Here is a 17,165-nt window from a genome sequence, read left to right as displayed (position 1 = left end):
GGTTCATTCAGTGAGAATTAAATAGGGTACTTAGCACGCCAACACCACCTGCCATCCACCAGCCTCAAAACACTCCTGAGAAGCCTCTCAGCGGAACAGGGACAGACACAGGCAGGTCCGAAAACTATTATTTCCATTCAACTCGTTGGAACTGAGGCACAAAGAGGTTACAAGATTTGCACAAAGTCACACAGTCAGCTGGGATTAAAACCCAGGTGACCTGATCCCCAGGCCTGTGTTCTAACAGCTGTTGGACCGCCTAAAAGACTAGGCTGATTTTAACACAGGTTTCTGACTCTTCAGGACTTTTTTTGCATGCAGGCAGTACCTAAGCACAGAATAGATGCAGGAGTACTCACTGGTACTTGCTGGGTTCTGACTCTCAAGTAGGACTTCATTCGAGTTCATGTGCTAGCAAGCTTTTGTCAGAGTAATTTTCAAACTGCCATTGTAGACTTAAATAAAACCATGATAACCTTTCAGTGTTATTGCATAATCCAATTATAAAAGGAATAGGAAGGAGTTTTTTCTCAAAAACGTAAGCGTAAGTTTTCTGAACTCTGTCCTCCTCCTAAAGCAATTTAGCAAACCAGTGTACTGGTTCCATTAAACAGTTTTAAGAGAGCCAGTTAATTCAAGTCTTCTCAGTGAAGGTATGGATAAACATACCCTTACTGAAAAAGAGGAATCTAAAATTTCCAGGCAGTTAAATAAAATACAACATATAAAATAAGTTTTAATGCATTTTCATCCAATATACAGGCATTTGTGAGTATCAGCTACTGAGCTATAGTTCATAGCAAAATACCAAAACATCAAGATAGTTGTGCAAATCCTTTTCTTAGTTCCTTCATGAGCCACAGAAAGAACTGAAAAATATCTACGCAATTAATTTCAAACACTTACAGAGCAGAACCCTGGAAGGTACATTTCATACATGAACAACAACAGAAACCTGTTTTCATTAAGTAGCACATACAAGAGAAGCCTACAGCTACAGTTAGATTAATTCTAGTGCAAGATTTATATGTATAAAACTACTTTCTTCTAGTAATCAAAATGAGGCCTTTTGAGAAATCCGAGTCATCAGCCCATAATTCTAATAAAGGTGACCGCTGCTTTATCACATCTGCTGTCCTTATTTGGCAAGCAAAGATACTTTATTGGTGAACACATACTGCTCTAAAACCATGAAAAATCTTGCAAATGTTTTAGGAGAGCAATGGGATAGTATTGGGGAACTAGTTAGAATGCCACAGGATCAAACCCAAAATCTTCCCTCTGACACCTGCCACACACCAGGAGAAACTCTTTGTGCCCAAAACACCAGGCAACCCCCTGTCCTATCCTACTAAAATAACCAAAGAAAAAATATTCTGATACTGGTCTACAGTCATCATCTCTTCAGGGCAAGAACACGTTTGCCATGTGACATCCAGTCCTTGTTGTATACTTATGTGAAATCACTAATAAATTAATAATAAAATTTGTAAAAAGCTAAGATACAAGAACGGGAGTGATTTTCTATACTAAGGTCTGGGTTGATTTCCTTCTTTTTTAATGGGCAACACTCAGGTAGGGTAAGATTTTTGTAGGTAGAAAAGTATGTCTAATGCTCAGTACTTCTAGAGACCTCACTGATGTCTCTGTTTGTTGAAAATCCCTCCTTTTGTTCATCAAAAGGGAGCAAAAAACCAGAAAGTTGATGGCATTGGTTCACCATGACCAATAAAACTCAGTGGTGTCATTTGACTCCACGATGATGTTTCCTGACCATGCAGCCAGCAGGTTTTATTACAGAGCCCTTTTCACTAAAGCTCCTTCAGTTCTAGTACCTCATGAGGACAGCCAGCTGGGAACTCCTGCACTATTGTAAGGCAACTTGGACAGTGAGAGATTTACCTAGTAATTATTACAAAACCATTCTCATAGACTTCTTGGCATCAGAATTTGTAACGGTGGCCTACAACATTACTATTTTATGTGCCATGTATTATCCTGCAAAAGGAGTGATGTCTAGCTTTTAAAAAATAAACTCTATTTTAGGGCACCAACACACTTCAGCTCACAAAATCACTTTCAACCTTTTGAAAAAGGAAAAATAAGGCAGGACTACAAAGGGAATCTGTTTAACAGTCTGCCTCCAGGCTTGTGGACAGTTCTGCTCATTGATTTGCAACCAATGGTTTGGAAACTCTAGTAACCAAATGTTTACTGAGAAAAATTCTGATTATATTTTAGGCAAGCTTTTTTATCTGCTACCTTTTAATGTGTTAATTTACTCTACTGAAAAGCCAAAGGGCCAAATTCACCCCTCTGATAAGGCTTCTATTATAAGAGCATCACTGGATGTGCACCAAAGGCATTATTCATCTGTGGAGAGATCACTGAGTAGTAATGTTGTCAAAATAAACACTTCCAAGTTGCACATCCTTGAAGAAAAGATAAAGGGATTGTGAAAAGAATAAGAAGGAACAGAACATCAGAGATAAATAAAATTAGATAAAGGGCCAGGAAGAAACTGTTTGATGTAAACAGAGTGACAAGTTAGATTAAGAACTCTCATTAAAGCATGCAGTATTTGCCTATAAGCAATTCAGGCAAGGAATTTTGTTTACAACTCTCTGCCAAAATCAACAGCAGATGCAAAAAAATCATCAATATTGGGATTTTAAATAATATTAAAACTACTGCATCCAAACACTCACTAGGGCTATGTGAAGGAAATACACAGCTTGGTGCCATTATATGCTTTGTCACACTGAGTAAACGAGGTTATGCCCTGTTGCACGTTGACATGCAGGCCCTGCAGAAGCTACTGCTAATATGAGTGCGCCACTAACTACTCCTGGGTTACTTTAGTATTCATATATATCTGAAAATATATACTGGTGCCAAGATTTTATTGCTGGTGTGGAGGAAAATCTAACCTTGTGAGGACGGTGTAATCTCAGGCATGACTGTACATTAAGACAGAACCTGCTGTGACTTTACCAAGTTAGGAAAACAAATTTGGAGATGAGCTGGAAAACTTGTGATATCACCTTGCATTGACATGCAGTAGTGACCTTCACCAGAAAATGTCCATCAGAAATTATATAGATGCTAAATTAAAGCAACCGCTTCCGGAGCAGATGGCGATGGTCAAGTGAATCAAAATAATCCAGTACCTTGCTCAACAACAGTGAGGAATTAGGGTTTTGGCAAAGGCCACTAGGTGCAAATCATATTGCAACTGAACCAGATTTAATGAGAGCTCCTCATTCCTCTTACCCCCTGATTAACATCTCCCTCTAAGTGACCTCAATTTATGGTGGGGTATTTTTTCTTCAGCAGCTTGTTGGCTGATGTCCCTGTATGATTCTGTTAAGATGATGGGAATTTGAGTCACCACTTTCCTCCTGGCATGCTTACAGGTTAAAAAAATACCTGGCTGGGAAGAACACGCAGTGAGAGTGAAGTTACACAATGTGCTGGCAGCAAAACTGTCCCAAGAAGCTGAACCCTCTGCCTTTCCCGAGCCCCTCATTCTCACCCTTGTGCAGGAGTTCACTGCACATCAGCTTCCTTTTCGTGCCAATTCCCTGTGGGGACACAATGCAAGTCAGACTATTGTTATGATCCGCATTAAAAATAACCCTTCCTAAACCAACTCCAGTACTAAAGCCAACAGATTGTATATTTGCACCATAAGACACTTAGTTCCTTTGACACAGTTGTGCTGTGCACAGAAGGAGGCAGAAGAACTATGTCAGGTGCTATTTTCTCAGGCTTTAAAGAAAACATATGACTGGCAAGCCACAGAATTAAAGCCATGCAGAGTCAACCATTCCCATGCTGCAGAGTTCTGGAAATCCACATCATACCTAAATACCAGCAGTGGGAATTCCTGTCTGTTTCTGCAGTAGTCTAAACAAAAAATTCTGGTTATCATTGGAGCTAGTTTTTAAAGAATGACTTGAGGTAACCAAAGGCCTAAGGGCCTTCTCTGTCAAAATCCAAAGGGAGATCACAGATGGGGATGTGAAGTGGTGGGAAAGCACCAACTACAGGGGAAAACAAACCATCCATGTGCAAAGCCTAAGTATCATACTGCGGCTCATGACTCATCATTTTGATCATTCATTGAGGGAAATGACGGCTCATTTCTCTCAAACAAAAGGTGTCTTTCCATTTTATACCACTACGTGGAAAGGCTTCTTGTAAAAAGATTTGACAAAAATGACAGAGCCTCCTGTTATTTAAAGATGACATTTGACAGGCTGAGTCCATCAACAAAACACTGTTCAAAGCCATCAGACTTTTTTCCATAAATTTTAAAAAGGATTAGAAAAAATGCTGGCAATTACTTATTTCCATCTCTTATCTGAAATTTCCTTGTCTGTATATGGGGAGGAGACCTGAAGGCAAATGTGAAGAAGAGAGCATTTTTCTTTTATTAGTTGAAATTATGCAGTCCAAATGGCACAACCTCTCCTTATGGCCTGTCCTCTATAGTCAAAAATGGACTGACAGCTATGAGACAGGCAGATCTGATCTCAACTTCTCATTACATAATCTTTGGTTGTGCAGTGCAAGAGTCTATGAAGAGTAAAAAGGAGGATCTGAATACACACAGTATAAAACGCAACTACTTCTTCACTCACATTTCAATACCCTTCTGGTAAACTACGTACAAATTCTACTACTTTGTGTGCTGTTTAGGATAACATTGTACAGAACAATGGCAGAAAGATTCGTTATTTTTAAAGGTGTTTTACAGTGTGCTTTCAGTTGCAGCTCTTGGCTTTTGAGATGCTCGGAAGAGAAGAGAATGGCTTGTTCTTTGCTTGTGTTTTGAAATGGTATTTGTTTATATATTCCAGCTAAATCAGGAAAAACAAAACAAAAATCCACACTATTTTAAGCTATTCTGTGTCCTGCCAGTGTCTCATTTGTATGCAGTATACACTAGATTTGCCTAGAAGGATTTAGCTCAGTAGCTGGCACGTTTACATTAGAGAACAACATACAGAGTTTCAATCGATAGCAAGCGTTCTTACAATGGGAAATAAATATGAAAAGTGGTTGTTGCTTAAAGTTCAAAAAATGCAATCAACAAATTGTAAAATCACAAAAGGCCAGACAAATTTAATAAAATATTTCCATTTACCTTCCTCAGCTTTACACAGCCTGTTCAAAATAATAAGATTCTCTGTGGAGAGCCTTTATCCAACTGTTTATATCACTTCATACAAAATATGTGTTTGAATTACCACAGCAATACAAGGATATAAATTCCCAACACGTGACATGCCAAATTCAACTTAAGTTATGCTTTCTTGGCATCTAGACGTTTTCCTTTTCCTTTTCTGTATTCCAAATATATTTTCATTTGAAACAAATTAAAAAGCACGTAGATGTTAAAACATAATGACAGCTTAGAATTCAAGTGACTTGTGCAACATTGTTTTGTGCTTTCTACTTCTCCATTTCCTCCTACTGCAATTAAAATTCATCATGCCCTACTACATATACAACAGCAATGCATCAAGTTCAGTCCAGTATGGGTTTTCAACCTTCAGACTTGGCTTTATACTACACGAGATCCTTGCACATTCAAAAAAGTGCATCTTTTTTGTGATCTTTCTTTTACGCTGGATGATGTGAAGCTCTGATTAGTCGATGTAGGAATGCAACCTTGAGGTATGATTGCAGCCTCAGAATAATTCTTAAATGTAAAAAGAAATTTTTCGAGTGTGCACGCCCTTTCTGGATTTAAAAAAAGACACCGTTATAATGGTGCTACTAGAGCCACGGTACAGTACATCATGGCACATCTCCATAACATAATCAAGGACATGAGATAGACCTTCTATTTACACAAACTTGATGCCACTTCCAGAAAAATATGACAGAAAAAAAAGGAAAATATTATTTCCTGAATGTCCTGAATTTTTAGAAGATTCCTTATATGTTCTCTTCCGCAATAGAGTGGTCCTCCACAACTGCATTTTCCCTGACCTGTTTAGTATGGACCGTAAGTGACAGTGGCAGGAATTGGGAATCATATGGCAAACTGCTTCCTTTGAGAGGATGCTCACCCATGCCCCTTTACTCACAAGCCAGCTTGCTGTCAAAACTTGAAAGGGCAATAGCAAAGGCTTGTAGTGCGCACATTGGGTAGTTGTAGTCCATGGTGAACACATCCTCAGCCACGCGGCCAAACTGCATCACTATATAGTCAGCTGCAAGAAAGGTCATAAAAGGTGACAAAGCATTATTTTTGTTTGCAGCCCTTACTAAGTAAGTACGCATTCAACATCTTCCTCTGGCCAGTTCAACAAAATACAAACAAAACATGCTCAATCATCAAACTTCGCAACACTTATTCATGCAAGTGGGTGTGCTGATATCAGAGCGAGAAGCAAGGATAGCTTGAGTGAGGAACAGTTGAGTGATAAAGGATTGCAAGACTTGTTACTCAAGAGGAAATCTCAGCCTCATTCACAGTTTGAAATGTTTAACTGCAGAAGCAGGTATAATTGTTTCACCTTATAAAATGCAGCAAATGCATACGCCAATGTTTCAAATTCAAGTGTTTCTCTCGGAGAATGGCACAGCCATTTTCACCAGTTTCCAATATTCTCCTGCAGTCTAAGCATGGCACTGGTGTAGCCCAGTGCACTCCAGCACCTAGTGACTATGCCTGCCTAAAGCGAGCATAAAGTGGGGCACTATCACTCCGCTCCAGCACTTGTCTTTATCCCTGCTCCAACAACTGTACCTAAGCTTGAGAAAAAAGGGGGCTGTACATTGCTGGCAGAAAGCAGCACATCGGTAAGGTCCTAGTGATGGTGTGAAAGGCAGTCCTGACATTTTCAGGGTGTCCTGTAGGGCTAATGCTACAAAGACTAGTAATGGCAAAGTGGATGTGCAGTGGGACCAGTCTGACTGCCACTATCTCCAGCTGGGCAGGACATGGGGACCACAGTGAACAAAAAAACCAAGGAAGGATTGTGTGATACAAGTGCTTGAGCAGAGTGATACTGCCCCACGGTCCTGCTACTGGAAGTACCGCAGCTCTAAGAGCAGAAATGACTCTAAACTGTTGCTCAGTTCACAGGCCGGGCAGCCAAGGAGAAAACTTAGATAGCACATAGCAGAATCACTTGCCTCAAAGCATGAGCATTTAAACACCCAACTTGCATCAATGTCACGGCCACAAGGCAGAGCAGCATTAAGTTGGATCCGCATAACTACATTAAACTCGCTCAGGTAACAACAGTAAGGGCAGAATCACTGTCAGGCTGTGTATGCAGTACTGCTTCTACGCATTACAGACAGCGAGCTATACTTACGATCGTTATCATGAATAATTTGGAAGTTTTTCACTGAGGCCTGTGTGACTCGACCATGGAAATTTAAAACATAGGACTGGGTGTCATCATTCCAGACTGGTGTTTTGTTATGCAGCTCAATGACACTCTCTGTATTTTTGTTCTGCCATCTTGCAAGAAGTGTCTCGTGTTCCTGCACACACCACAGATACATGGTTCAGTTTAACACTCTCACAAGACAAAAAATAAATTCACACGCACAAAAAACCCATTCATAAATCCTAGTCCAGAGACTAAACTGTCACCCTCAAAACAGCATCATCAAATGGAACAGAGAACTCTGAGTTTCTTAACGCGAATGTGCGTTTGAGTCCTTTCTACAGCTTGGAAAAGGTTAGCTGTTATCTTTTGTTACCAAAACACATTATTATTTGTGGTGCTTTTGTGAGTCAGAGAACTAGTCACACATCCCATTGTTCTGCAATTGTTCAAATACCGTTTTTTTTTTAAACCTCTAAACCTTCAGAAACACAAAAAACCAACTCTAACTGAAAAAGAATTCAAGTAATTTTTATCGTTGGCTGATAGTATGACTTACATTTCGTGGCCTGATGGAAACTCTTTCGTGGTCCATATTCATTCCTGGTATGATCACACTCATTTTACGAGGTCCTTTAAACCCCAAGACATTTGTTTCCTAAAAATGTTTAGAAAAGAGTTCATCATGTTCTGTATTTTTAAAGTTAATTTCTTCAACAGAGATACACAGTGGCAGCCCAGGGAACTTATTTGTTAGTCAACTCAAAAAACATCTTGAAACTCCTACCTTCACTGGCACTGCCAAACATTCTAGCTTTGTCTTAGAAGCTCCGACAACAGGAAAAATGGAAATAGAGAGGTTTCCAAAAACACTCCTAGCATTGGCTGCCAGCAACCTTAATACAATTTAAAAAAAAAAAAATCCCTTTGTTAAAGAAGGATATGAACTAACCAGATTGCTTGGCTACTGCTAGGTCCCAAAATAAAGTAGTTGTAATTTAAAAATCATAAAATGCAGTCATACATTTTGATGAGAGACAAAATTAAATATATGGGACCAACTCCATTTAGTCCAGAGCCAGCACAAAAGCAAACAAGAAGAAGCTGCCAGTAAGAGCATCTGTTAGCAGTGCTGTGGTTTTCAAAGTCTTCAGATAATGTTATGCTTAGAGATGAGCACGGTAAAAAACAAACACATTAGCATGAATGCAAATTTTCGAGCTATGAAGGCAGGGAAAGTAAAGAAATAACATGGGCCACAAAAATAAATCCACGGACAATACAGGTGCTTCCATTACACATGATATGATGCCTTTCTGACCAGCTTTTCACAAAAGCGCTTCAGTATTGCACTATCCCCTCAAAACACAATCACTAAAATCTAAATACGCCTAAAGTCTTATTTTTATCTGAGGCTTTCTTTTTTTTTTTCCACAGAAGCAGCTAGGGCCAAGTATTTCAGTAAGTCATCATCTACTTCTGAAAAAGTAGGGGACGATATTTTGCAATCCACTCAGTAAAACCTGATTGCCTATCTTAGCATTAACTCCAGTAAATGAAACAGTGACACCTCTAAAAGTCCATCTCCTCGTGTTTTGTGCTACTTTTTTTTTTTTTTCCCCCAGTCACATGCATTTTTTCCCCTCTACTCTTCCCAAGTGAAGGGCTGTGGACACACACTAAAGAATCTCATGAAGGAAATTCCCAGTGGCGCTATTCCCAGCAACATGCCACAAGATGCCAAGAGCTGGACACCCCCACTGGGACATTTAGAAGTGACGTACTCAGATGTCTCTGCTTTTATATATTTAATTAAAGCATCCTGATTTTAAGGAACACTAAACTTTTTAAACCGTCTCTACTTTTGCACATAAAAAACCATGCATCTCAACTCACTAGGAACATCTGAAAATACCCGCCTAAAATTTACTTGTGCAGAAGTTTTGTCATCCATCAGACCTTTGAAATAACTTTGGTTGTTTCAGCAAACTGTGTGGAGATTTTACACAACTCATTAAAGATGCAAGAAAAATTCCACTGAGTCATTTTGCCAAATACTGTGGAACCAATGCAGGTATATTGATATATCTTCATAACTCCGTACACTAATGGGAAGATTCTACCTCTTTTCTGAATCATTTATGTCGTGGCCTTTGGCGGAGTAAACCAGTGTTATCAGTTCACTTGGAAGCGTATGGTTCTGCATCATGGCAAGACTCAAAACTAAAATGACTGCCAGCAGATTTTATAAGCAGGAGAGACTCAGCACAGCAGAGGACAATTTCTAAGAAACGATTCATGGTTATGCTTATTTTCCAGTAACTACTGACAATTTTGGTCTTCTCTGCAACGCCTTACAAGCTTTTCTTCTCATCAAGCTGCAGTTATGCTATATATAATTAATTTAGATGCTGACTGGTTGAAGACATTGTTCAAGGTAAAATTAAATAATAGCACTGAATCACTTCCCTCCCAACAAGCAGTATTATCACTCTGGAAAAACAGGACTATATTCTTTGGATTTACTCAGAAACACTAAAATCAGTACTTCTGCTAAATGATAAGGGAATGGTTTCTAGTTGCACATTACATCAATCACCAATTATATAAAAAGTTTTATTGGCAAATGCTACCCCTTTTGCTAAAAACAAGGTACAGAACTGAAATTCTACAAACACGGAATACAGGAGGAAAACAGTAGGAACAAAAGAGGAGCTTTAATTAAAACAGACTTTTCCAATCTACCTGCATCCAAATAAAATTAATTCCCCTTATCTCCTGTCTCATTCCCTGCTTCTATTTCCCTCCTCCACTATTTTGTGTGTGTAAATTCAAGACTACAAATGGTATTATTAGGGGTACATAGGCCAAATTCTGATTTCACACCATTTTAATGCCACTGACAGTCTTGGTTTACATAGGAACTCAAAATAAGGGTTGTCAGCTGGCAGAGCCCTATTGACTCAACCAGCACGTCAATGATTTAAATCAGCTAAGGACTTGGCCTAGTATTGCTTAGAAGCTGCACTTTCTGCCTTAGCCCAGCCAATAAGCTGTTCCGTGAACACGCGTCACAATAAACTGGACTGGAAAAACACAGAGCCTCTCCCCAAGGTTGCTTTTAAAATCTTACACACTTTAATAAAATTATGTAAGCATTTTGCTATGGTGGCAATACCTGCCATGATAAAAGCGGCAAGGTGTATATCCCAGCAGCTCTCAGGAGAGTCACGATTTAATTACCCCAATTTTCTTTCAGCCACTTCCCTTTCTGGACTTGATTCACACAGCTGCGCCTCGTCCTTAATACACTCTGTAGAAACTATCATTCCATAGAAAGCCCAAAGCACAGAACCCACTACGTTGCAGCACAATGCAAGTGATTGAGGCCTGAGTAGAAAAACATAGTTTTATTGCTTTCCTGAAACCTGAGTTACACCTCAGAATATCAGCTGAGCTCCCTGCCTTTGGAATCTGACGCAAGCTGAATTGTGAGATACTATGGATATAAAGGAATCCAGCACAGAAAATCCTGGTACCAATAGTACAGTTACACCTCACTGCTTCTTGACAAATTTTGCCAAGCGATTCTGAAATCAGCCATTAGGTGCTGCTGCAGTTTTATTAATATGCTAGCCTGCCATCAGCAGGGACTGTAAAAATAGTTAATGGCACCTGATAAAACTCGGTCCTTGCACTAACTTTATTCCTGTTGCTTGAAACATGCCCTAAGGTGACCTCCACAATGAGAGTTCTCAACACGTTTATCCCACAGTTAACAACAGAAGCATGACCAGCTTCTGCCTGTATAAACTAGACCTGCTGAGATGATTCAGCAGGTCAGGCTCAGTAAGTTGGTGGAAGTGGGTACAGCTTGTTCTCCAGATGCGTACTTGATCAGATGAGCTGAGAGACAGCAAGAGGCATAGTGGTGCTTTCAAAGTATTGTTTATTGTAGTTTTTGCTGCAGGAAAAATCTCAAGGCAGGAATTAAAATGTTACCTTAGGACAAGGGTTTTTCAGGAGTGCCCTTTCTGGCATTCTTTGCTGCAGTTCTGCTGCAGCCAGAAACAATAATCTCACTTTAGCAAACCTGGCTAGTAATGAAATATCATTCTGACTTCCTTTTGTCCTCTGGCCACAGCACACCTGCCAGCCTGCTGCCTTTCTCCATGAGTATCAAAATATCAATGGAATGAGTCATTTTCTTATACAGATGTACAAGTTTTAAACTGCTGATCTCAAAATAGACATAGAAAAGCGGCTTATCTTAGCCACGTTCTCCAAACACTGGCCATGGTTCTGTTCTTTCCAACACTCACACTTCTAATTACCTCTGCTGACCACAACTGAGTTTTTTTATTTGGTAACGTTAATGGTTCAAATGTCGTTACTGTAGACTGAAACAAGCTGTAGTGGGTTGACCCTGGCTGGATGCCAGGTGCCCACCAAAGCCGCTCTATCACTCCCCCTTCTCAGCTGGACAGGGGGGAGAAAATATAACAAAAGGCTCATGGGTCAAGATAAGGACAGTTTAATAAAGTGAAAGCCAAGGTTGCGTGCGAAAGCAAAGAAAAACAAATGATATTATTCTCTACTTCCCATCAGCAGGCGATGTCTAGCCACTTCCCGAGAAGCAGGGCTTCAGTACGCGTAGTGGTTGCTCCGGAAGACAAAAATGCCCCCCTTCCGTCTCCCTTTACTTAGCTTTTATATCTGAGCTGACGTCATATGGTATGGAATAACTGTTTGGTTAGTTTAGGTCAGCTGTCCTGGTTATGTCCCCTCCCAAGATCTTGCCCTGCCCCAGCCTGCCATTGAGGGGGGGGCAAAAATGTTGGGGAGACAGCCTTGATGCTGTGCCAGCACTGCTCAGCAGTAGCCAAAACACTGGTGTGTTATCAACACCTTTCTAGCTACTGATGCAGAGCACAGTGCTATGAGGGCTGCTATGGGGAGAATTAACTCCATCTCAGCCAGACCCAATACACAAGCAATGCCTAAAATTTTCAATATGTAACTTTTTTTTAAACTGTTTGTTTTCTCCTTGTATTTCCAGTGTGCACCAGAAGACTAGTTGCCTGGCTCCAGGGAATGCCCTCCTACATAAACCAGTAAAAATACCTTTATTAAACATGTAAGTTCTCCTAGATTCCTACTGAAACTTCAGTCAAACTCCAAACTGACATCAAATCCTGGACTCCCTTGTTAAATCCTGTTAGCTGGATTTTCTGAAATTCTCAAAGATTTTCAAATCCAACAGGAATGGAGGGATATGTGTGTGCGTGTGCCTGTCTGCAACCAGAGGCCATGTGCCTGAATAATAGCACATGTGAACAAACACACTATTTATACTACATTTACAGAAAAACTGCATCCTAAGCAGCAGGAAAAGAACACGTTAGCAGCTAATACTGCCACCCTTCAGTGCTCTCAGCACTTTGCACAGAAAGGATGCCTCCTGCTTTCCTTCTCATGTGCAGAAGACTTCCAGTAGCATTGCTCCCCCCAACCTGAAGCTGGCTTTTCCAGGAATGCATTCTGTGCGTACGCAGGGTATATGCTGGGCTGGCTGGACCTCGATCTCACAGATTTCCAGGCATCCTTGATTAGAGCTGGGCAGGAACTTTTCTGAAAAGTGGTTCTTAGGTATTTTTGTCAGAACTTGTTGATTTGTGAAAACAGAAAACTTTCTGTAGCACTGTGTATCAATTTTGACTGGAAGAGTTTCTTGGGCCCAGAGATTTCTGGACGGAAAGGATACTGTCACCAAAACAGTTAGTCATCCAGTAATCATGAAACAACAGCAACTGTGTTTCAAGTCTTGATTGTCTGCACTGCCCCTGACAAATGCTATTTACTGTCCTATAAGAAGCTGGTTTCTCTCATTCAATTGAGTTTTGCATTTTGTTTGGGGTTTGTTTGGTTTTTTTCCTGGTAAAGAGGAGGATTAGAGTTTTATCCCAGTCTATCAGCTGCTGCGGCAGACCTAGCTGTCCAGCTACCTGTGCTCTGGATCAGAGAGGCCTCCTCCAAAACGCCATTACAAATGATCATACTTTAGCGCAGTAATTCCATGTGCACAACTCTTTCCAGTTCAGGAGGCTCCCTCGGATGGTGCCTGCAGGCTGTGAGGCACCGTACCCCTTCCAGGGGATTATGTAAAAGCTCCAGCACCTTCTGACCAAAAGTGAGAACGGGGCAACCTGGTTCTGTGCACGTTTTTCAGCTCTACTTTCCACTGAATCTCCTGGTTTCTCTAGTGAAGATCAGCTGTTTGATTACATCAAATCATGAATGCTGATTTACATAATCATAAGTGAGAAGGAAATTCAGTGTGCTATTTCAGAAAGCAAACTGCCATTTCTTGCGTATTTTGCGTGTGAGCAGTACTTACATAACAAATAGCAGCTAGCTCCTGACGCAGGATACTCGCCTCCAGGCTTGATGTTGTTTTCATTGGATTTACTCCATTGTCATAAACTGTAAACTTAGTTCCCATAAGATTTGATCTATCAAAAAAAAATGGAAAATCCAATCACCATTTATCAGTAATGCTGCTCAAGACATCTATCCTTTACTGCATTGTAGCCCCAAAGGAAAGACAGATAATATTGAGCACAAATAGTTGTTAATTCTAATCCCAACTAAATGGCAACACCTGGATTAAAGGCCATCACAAAAATGTAAAGGTACAGTACAGCAGAGTATACTAACAGTTCCTTATCATTACACTGGAGACTCTTCATGACATCTTGCAAACTAGTAAACTCAAGAAAGCAATAAGGAAATACTCAGGTGGGGTTACTGTGTTTGTTTGCTTGGGTTTTAAAATATGCTTACTGTCTACAAAACTATCTGCTTTCTTACCTGACTACTAACTCTATGAGAATACAGAGAGTGATTTTTCATAAAGTTATAAATAAGAGAAGTCTTTCCTATTTAAATGGAAATTACACCAAGGAGTGCAAAATACAACTTAGAACATACTAAAACCACATTATCCTCATTCTGTGTCTGCACTGCAGTAAATAGCACATGAAGTTCTAAGATCCACGCAGGCAAATGGCAATTAGCAGCACAGTCCCTTTCCTCAGGCACAGATGATCTAAACATACATTGACATGCTCCACGTAGGTATCAACAACAGACTGATGTATGATGGGGTGACAGACAAGAAAAGAAATACGTGGTTCTGAAAGAATTCCGCTAGTTGTAAATAACTCTAATTAGGATCTTAAGAAATGGGCAAAACCAAAGAGATTTTCAGATTGTGTAACAGACAGAACTTCCATTCCAAGGTATTTATATCAATAGGGGCTAGACACAATCTACTTGTGTACTTCTGAAAATCCCATTAAGATAAGTTCTGCTCGTACATCCTTGAGAATCTGGCCTTTGAGCATTTAAGAGCTTCGATCCTGCTGACTTTTAATAAAATGTGATCTTGTAAGTACTTGAGACAGTTTGAAAACATGCCTTGGATACTGGTGAACTTTAAGACCATTATCACGTGATGCAGTCAAGCCTCTAATTAAGAAGTCATAGTGGCTTACAGGCTTCTTAATTTCAAATGAACTTTATATTATATATAGAAAATTCTTAGATGTATCAGTGTTTACCTCAGTTTTCCAATAAAACTCTCTCCACCCCGAGACAGGTCAGTTGGGTCTATGGAGATGAGGTAATTAGAGGTTTTACTCTTCTTTCGTTTCCTTCCAGCTAGCAGAAACACCTAAGCAGTGCAAAAAACCGATATTCTAGAATGCCAAAGGGGTTAGCACACACCACTTCCTGCTTTGATATAAGGAAACCATAGACAATTTTTCTGTCTTCCAGCATCATTAGTGAAGTAACAGAAGGTCTCCTGGGACTAGGCAAAACTAGATAAAAATCTGGAAAGGGAAAGTGACTTCTCAACCACTCAGTCCATAATTTATGGTTTAAATAATTAAATTCGATCTATTTTGTTAAATGTTTCATTCTAAGTTGCTTTGGCTCTTCCAGCTGAATTGAAAATGTACGCTTTTCAGGCCACAGAATGCAGAGAGCCCCAGCTGACTGTCACACAAAGGTGCCATGCATGGATTATTTAAAGGGCAAAGATTAGACATATGAAGAAGGGCAGTAGAACAAAGTGATACTATTGTTTTGATTTTGGAAGACTGTAGGGCAGATCTCAGTGAAAGTGAAAATACATTTAAAATATATTTTCTTTATAAGACTTCTTCAGACTTTTAATAACTTTTTTATATTCAGATGCAACTGGTATGCCATTCAAGTTATTTTATGACCTTTTTACCATGCTCCCTTTCCAAGTGGAGGTAATAAGTAGGGTACATCCCTCGGTCCATTCCCTTCTTGTCTCTTGTGATTCTGCATTTGACAGTGACACCCTGCGGAGCAGGTCTTACGGCAAATTCCTCCAGGTCATCAACATCTATGAGAGGCTCATTTGTGGAAGGACTGGGGGCTGAGGCTGCTTCCTAAAACAGTAAGCAAAACTCAGGTTTCCTCAACTTTGATTTACGAGGCTATAAGTACAAAGGAATGACATTTGATAGAAGCTGCACTTTAAAAAAAATAAACACAATGGACATAGTCTTCCCCGTTCTGATTCCTCAGCAGCCTTGAAGGCAGCTTATGAAGCTAAGGATCTCTCCCCATCCAGTCGGTCAAGCTCTTGGCTACCAAAGGCCCAGGGAGCAGTTCTCTGCACCACTGATGCTCAGTGTACAGACACATCTGGCAAAGCAGAACAGGGTGGACGCACAGGCAGAGTGCTGTAATGTTACAGAGCAAACCCTGGCTCACACCTTCCCATCTCACCACACTGTACCCAAGGACAGTGATGGCCTTTGATGCTGTCATAACTGCTAATACAATTGGAGGTGATTCTTTAAGCGATCTGAACCCCTCTCTCATTTTTAAATCCCCCCGTGACGGATGCAAGGAAGAAATGGGATAGGGAGAGACAGATTAAGCTAGATAGAGATACAACAGAGATGAGAAGTCAGTGCAGTATATAAGAGTGGAGCACCATCAGCTGTTTTAGCAAGAGCTTGTGGTTTAGAATATTTGAACAAGCCAAAGTCTTATTTTATGTTCAGATGGTAGCAGTGAGAACAGGGTGGGAAAATGCTCAGAAAAAGCCAATAGAAACAAAAGATTCTTCTGAGCACCTGCAAAAGGTAGAAGGGTAAATATTTACTGTTTACCCTTCTCTTCATTCAAGTTCAGACAATATTTGCTATTCTTTTCTCCAAGCCATTATTTTCATTGCTTGCTCCTGTGAACCCTGACAGCTATCACGGTAAATCACCGTGGAGATACTCTAGTGCACATTAAAAACAAAACAAGAAAGCCAGGCCTATCCTGACTGCACTTTCAAATCACACAGTAAATAGCAGCCTACATGCTCCTTCTTCGGCACTCACCCCTTACCTTATTGGATTTCTTGCTCGTGGCAGAACCAGGCCGGGTGTTACTGTTTAACTGTGAAGAACTGGAGCTGTCTTCATCTTCCTCATCTTCTTCCTCATCAAAATTCATGCTGCTTGAAATGCCTGAGGAGAAAGCAGCACACTTACATGAAATACTAATACATTAAAGCTGTCCATACTTGCTGGAAAACATCACTTATTATACTGTTGCACCCTTAGGCTCACAGGTGAGAGAGGGTGTGTGTGAGGGGGGGTTCACTGTGCGAGGCAGTGTACACATACACGAGTGAGACAGCACCTGCCCTGAGAAGCCAAAACATTTCAGCAAATGAGAAAAGAAATATCATGGTTTCCATTCCACAGA

At 40.3% G+C, this 17,165-nt stretch overlaps 2 protein-coding genes across 7 annotated transcripts in view; one reads left to right on the top strand and one right to left on the bottom strand.

Annotated features, from left to right (window-relative positions):
• Positions 1–17,165, top strand: part of RIC3 (RIC3 acetylcholine receptor chaperone) — a 55,945-nt gene that overhangs the window by 37,506 nt on the left and 1,274 nt on the right. Inside the window, exon 6 of the mRNA XM_052810459.1 lies at positions 12,418–12,495. Within this exon, the coding sequence (XP_052666419.1) occupies positions 12,418–12,476 (59 nt within the window). The 3' untranslated portion in view covers positions 12,477–12,495. The remainder of the gene's footprint in view (positions 1–12,417; positions 12,496–17,165) is intronic.
• Positions 712–17,165, bottom strand: part of TUB (TUB bipartite transcription factor) — a 168,126-nt gene continuing 151,672 nt past the window's right edge. For 4 of the 6 annotated variants that reach the window (XM_052810451.1, XM_052810452.1, XM_052810455.1 and 1 more), the window contains 8 exons: positions 16,803–16,924; positions 15,653–15,844; positions 14,981–15,093; positions 13,756–13,870; positions 7,918–8,016; positions 7,341–7,512; positions 6,102–6,227; positions 712–3,584 (listed from right to left, as the gene is read on the bottom strand). In XM_052810451.1, coding sequence (XP_052666411.1) covers positions 3,550–3,584; positions 6,102–6,227; positions 7,341–7,512; positions 7,918–8,016; positions 13,756–13,870; positions 14,981–15,093; positions 15,653–15,844; positions 16,803–16,924 — 974 coding nt within the window. In that variant the 3' untranslated portion in view covers positions 712–3,549. Of the gene's footprint in view, positions 6,228–7,340; positions 7,513–7,917; positions 8,017–13,755; positions 13,871–14,980; positions 15,094–15,652; positions 15,845–16,802; positions 16,925–17,165 lie in introns of all 6 variants that reach the window. The other 2 variants (XM_052810454.1, XM_052810456.1) reach the window with 1 other exon arrangement.

Source organism: Harpia harpyja, chromosome 16 (assembly GCF_026419915.1).
Source record: "Harpia harpyja isolate bHarHar1 chromosome 16, bHarHar1 primary haplotype, whole genome shotgun sequence".
Taxonomy (NCBI): Eukaryota; Metazoa; Chordata; class Aves; order Accipitriformes; family Accipitridae; genus Harpia; species Harpia harpyja.
The sequence above is the reverse complement of the archived record's forward strand: the minus strand, read 5'-3'. Positions and strand labels throughout refer to the sequence as shown.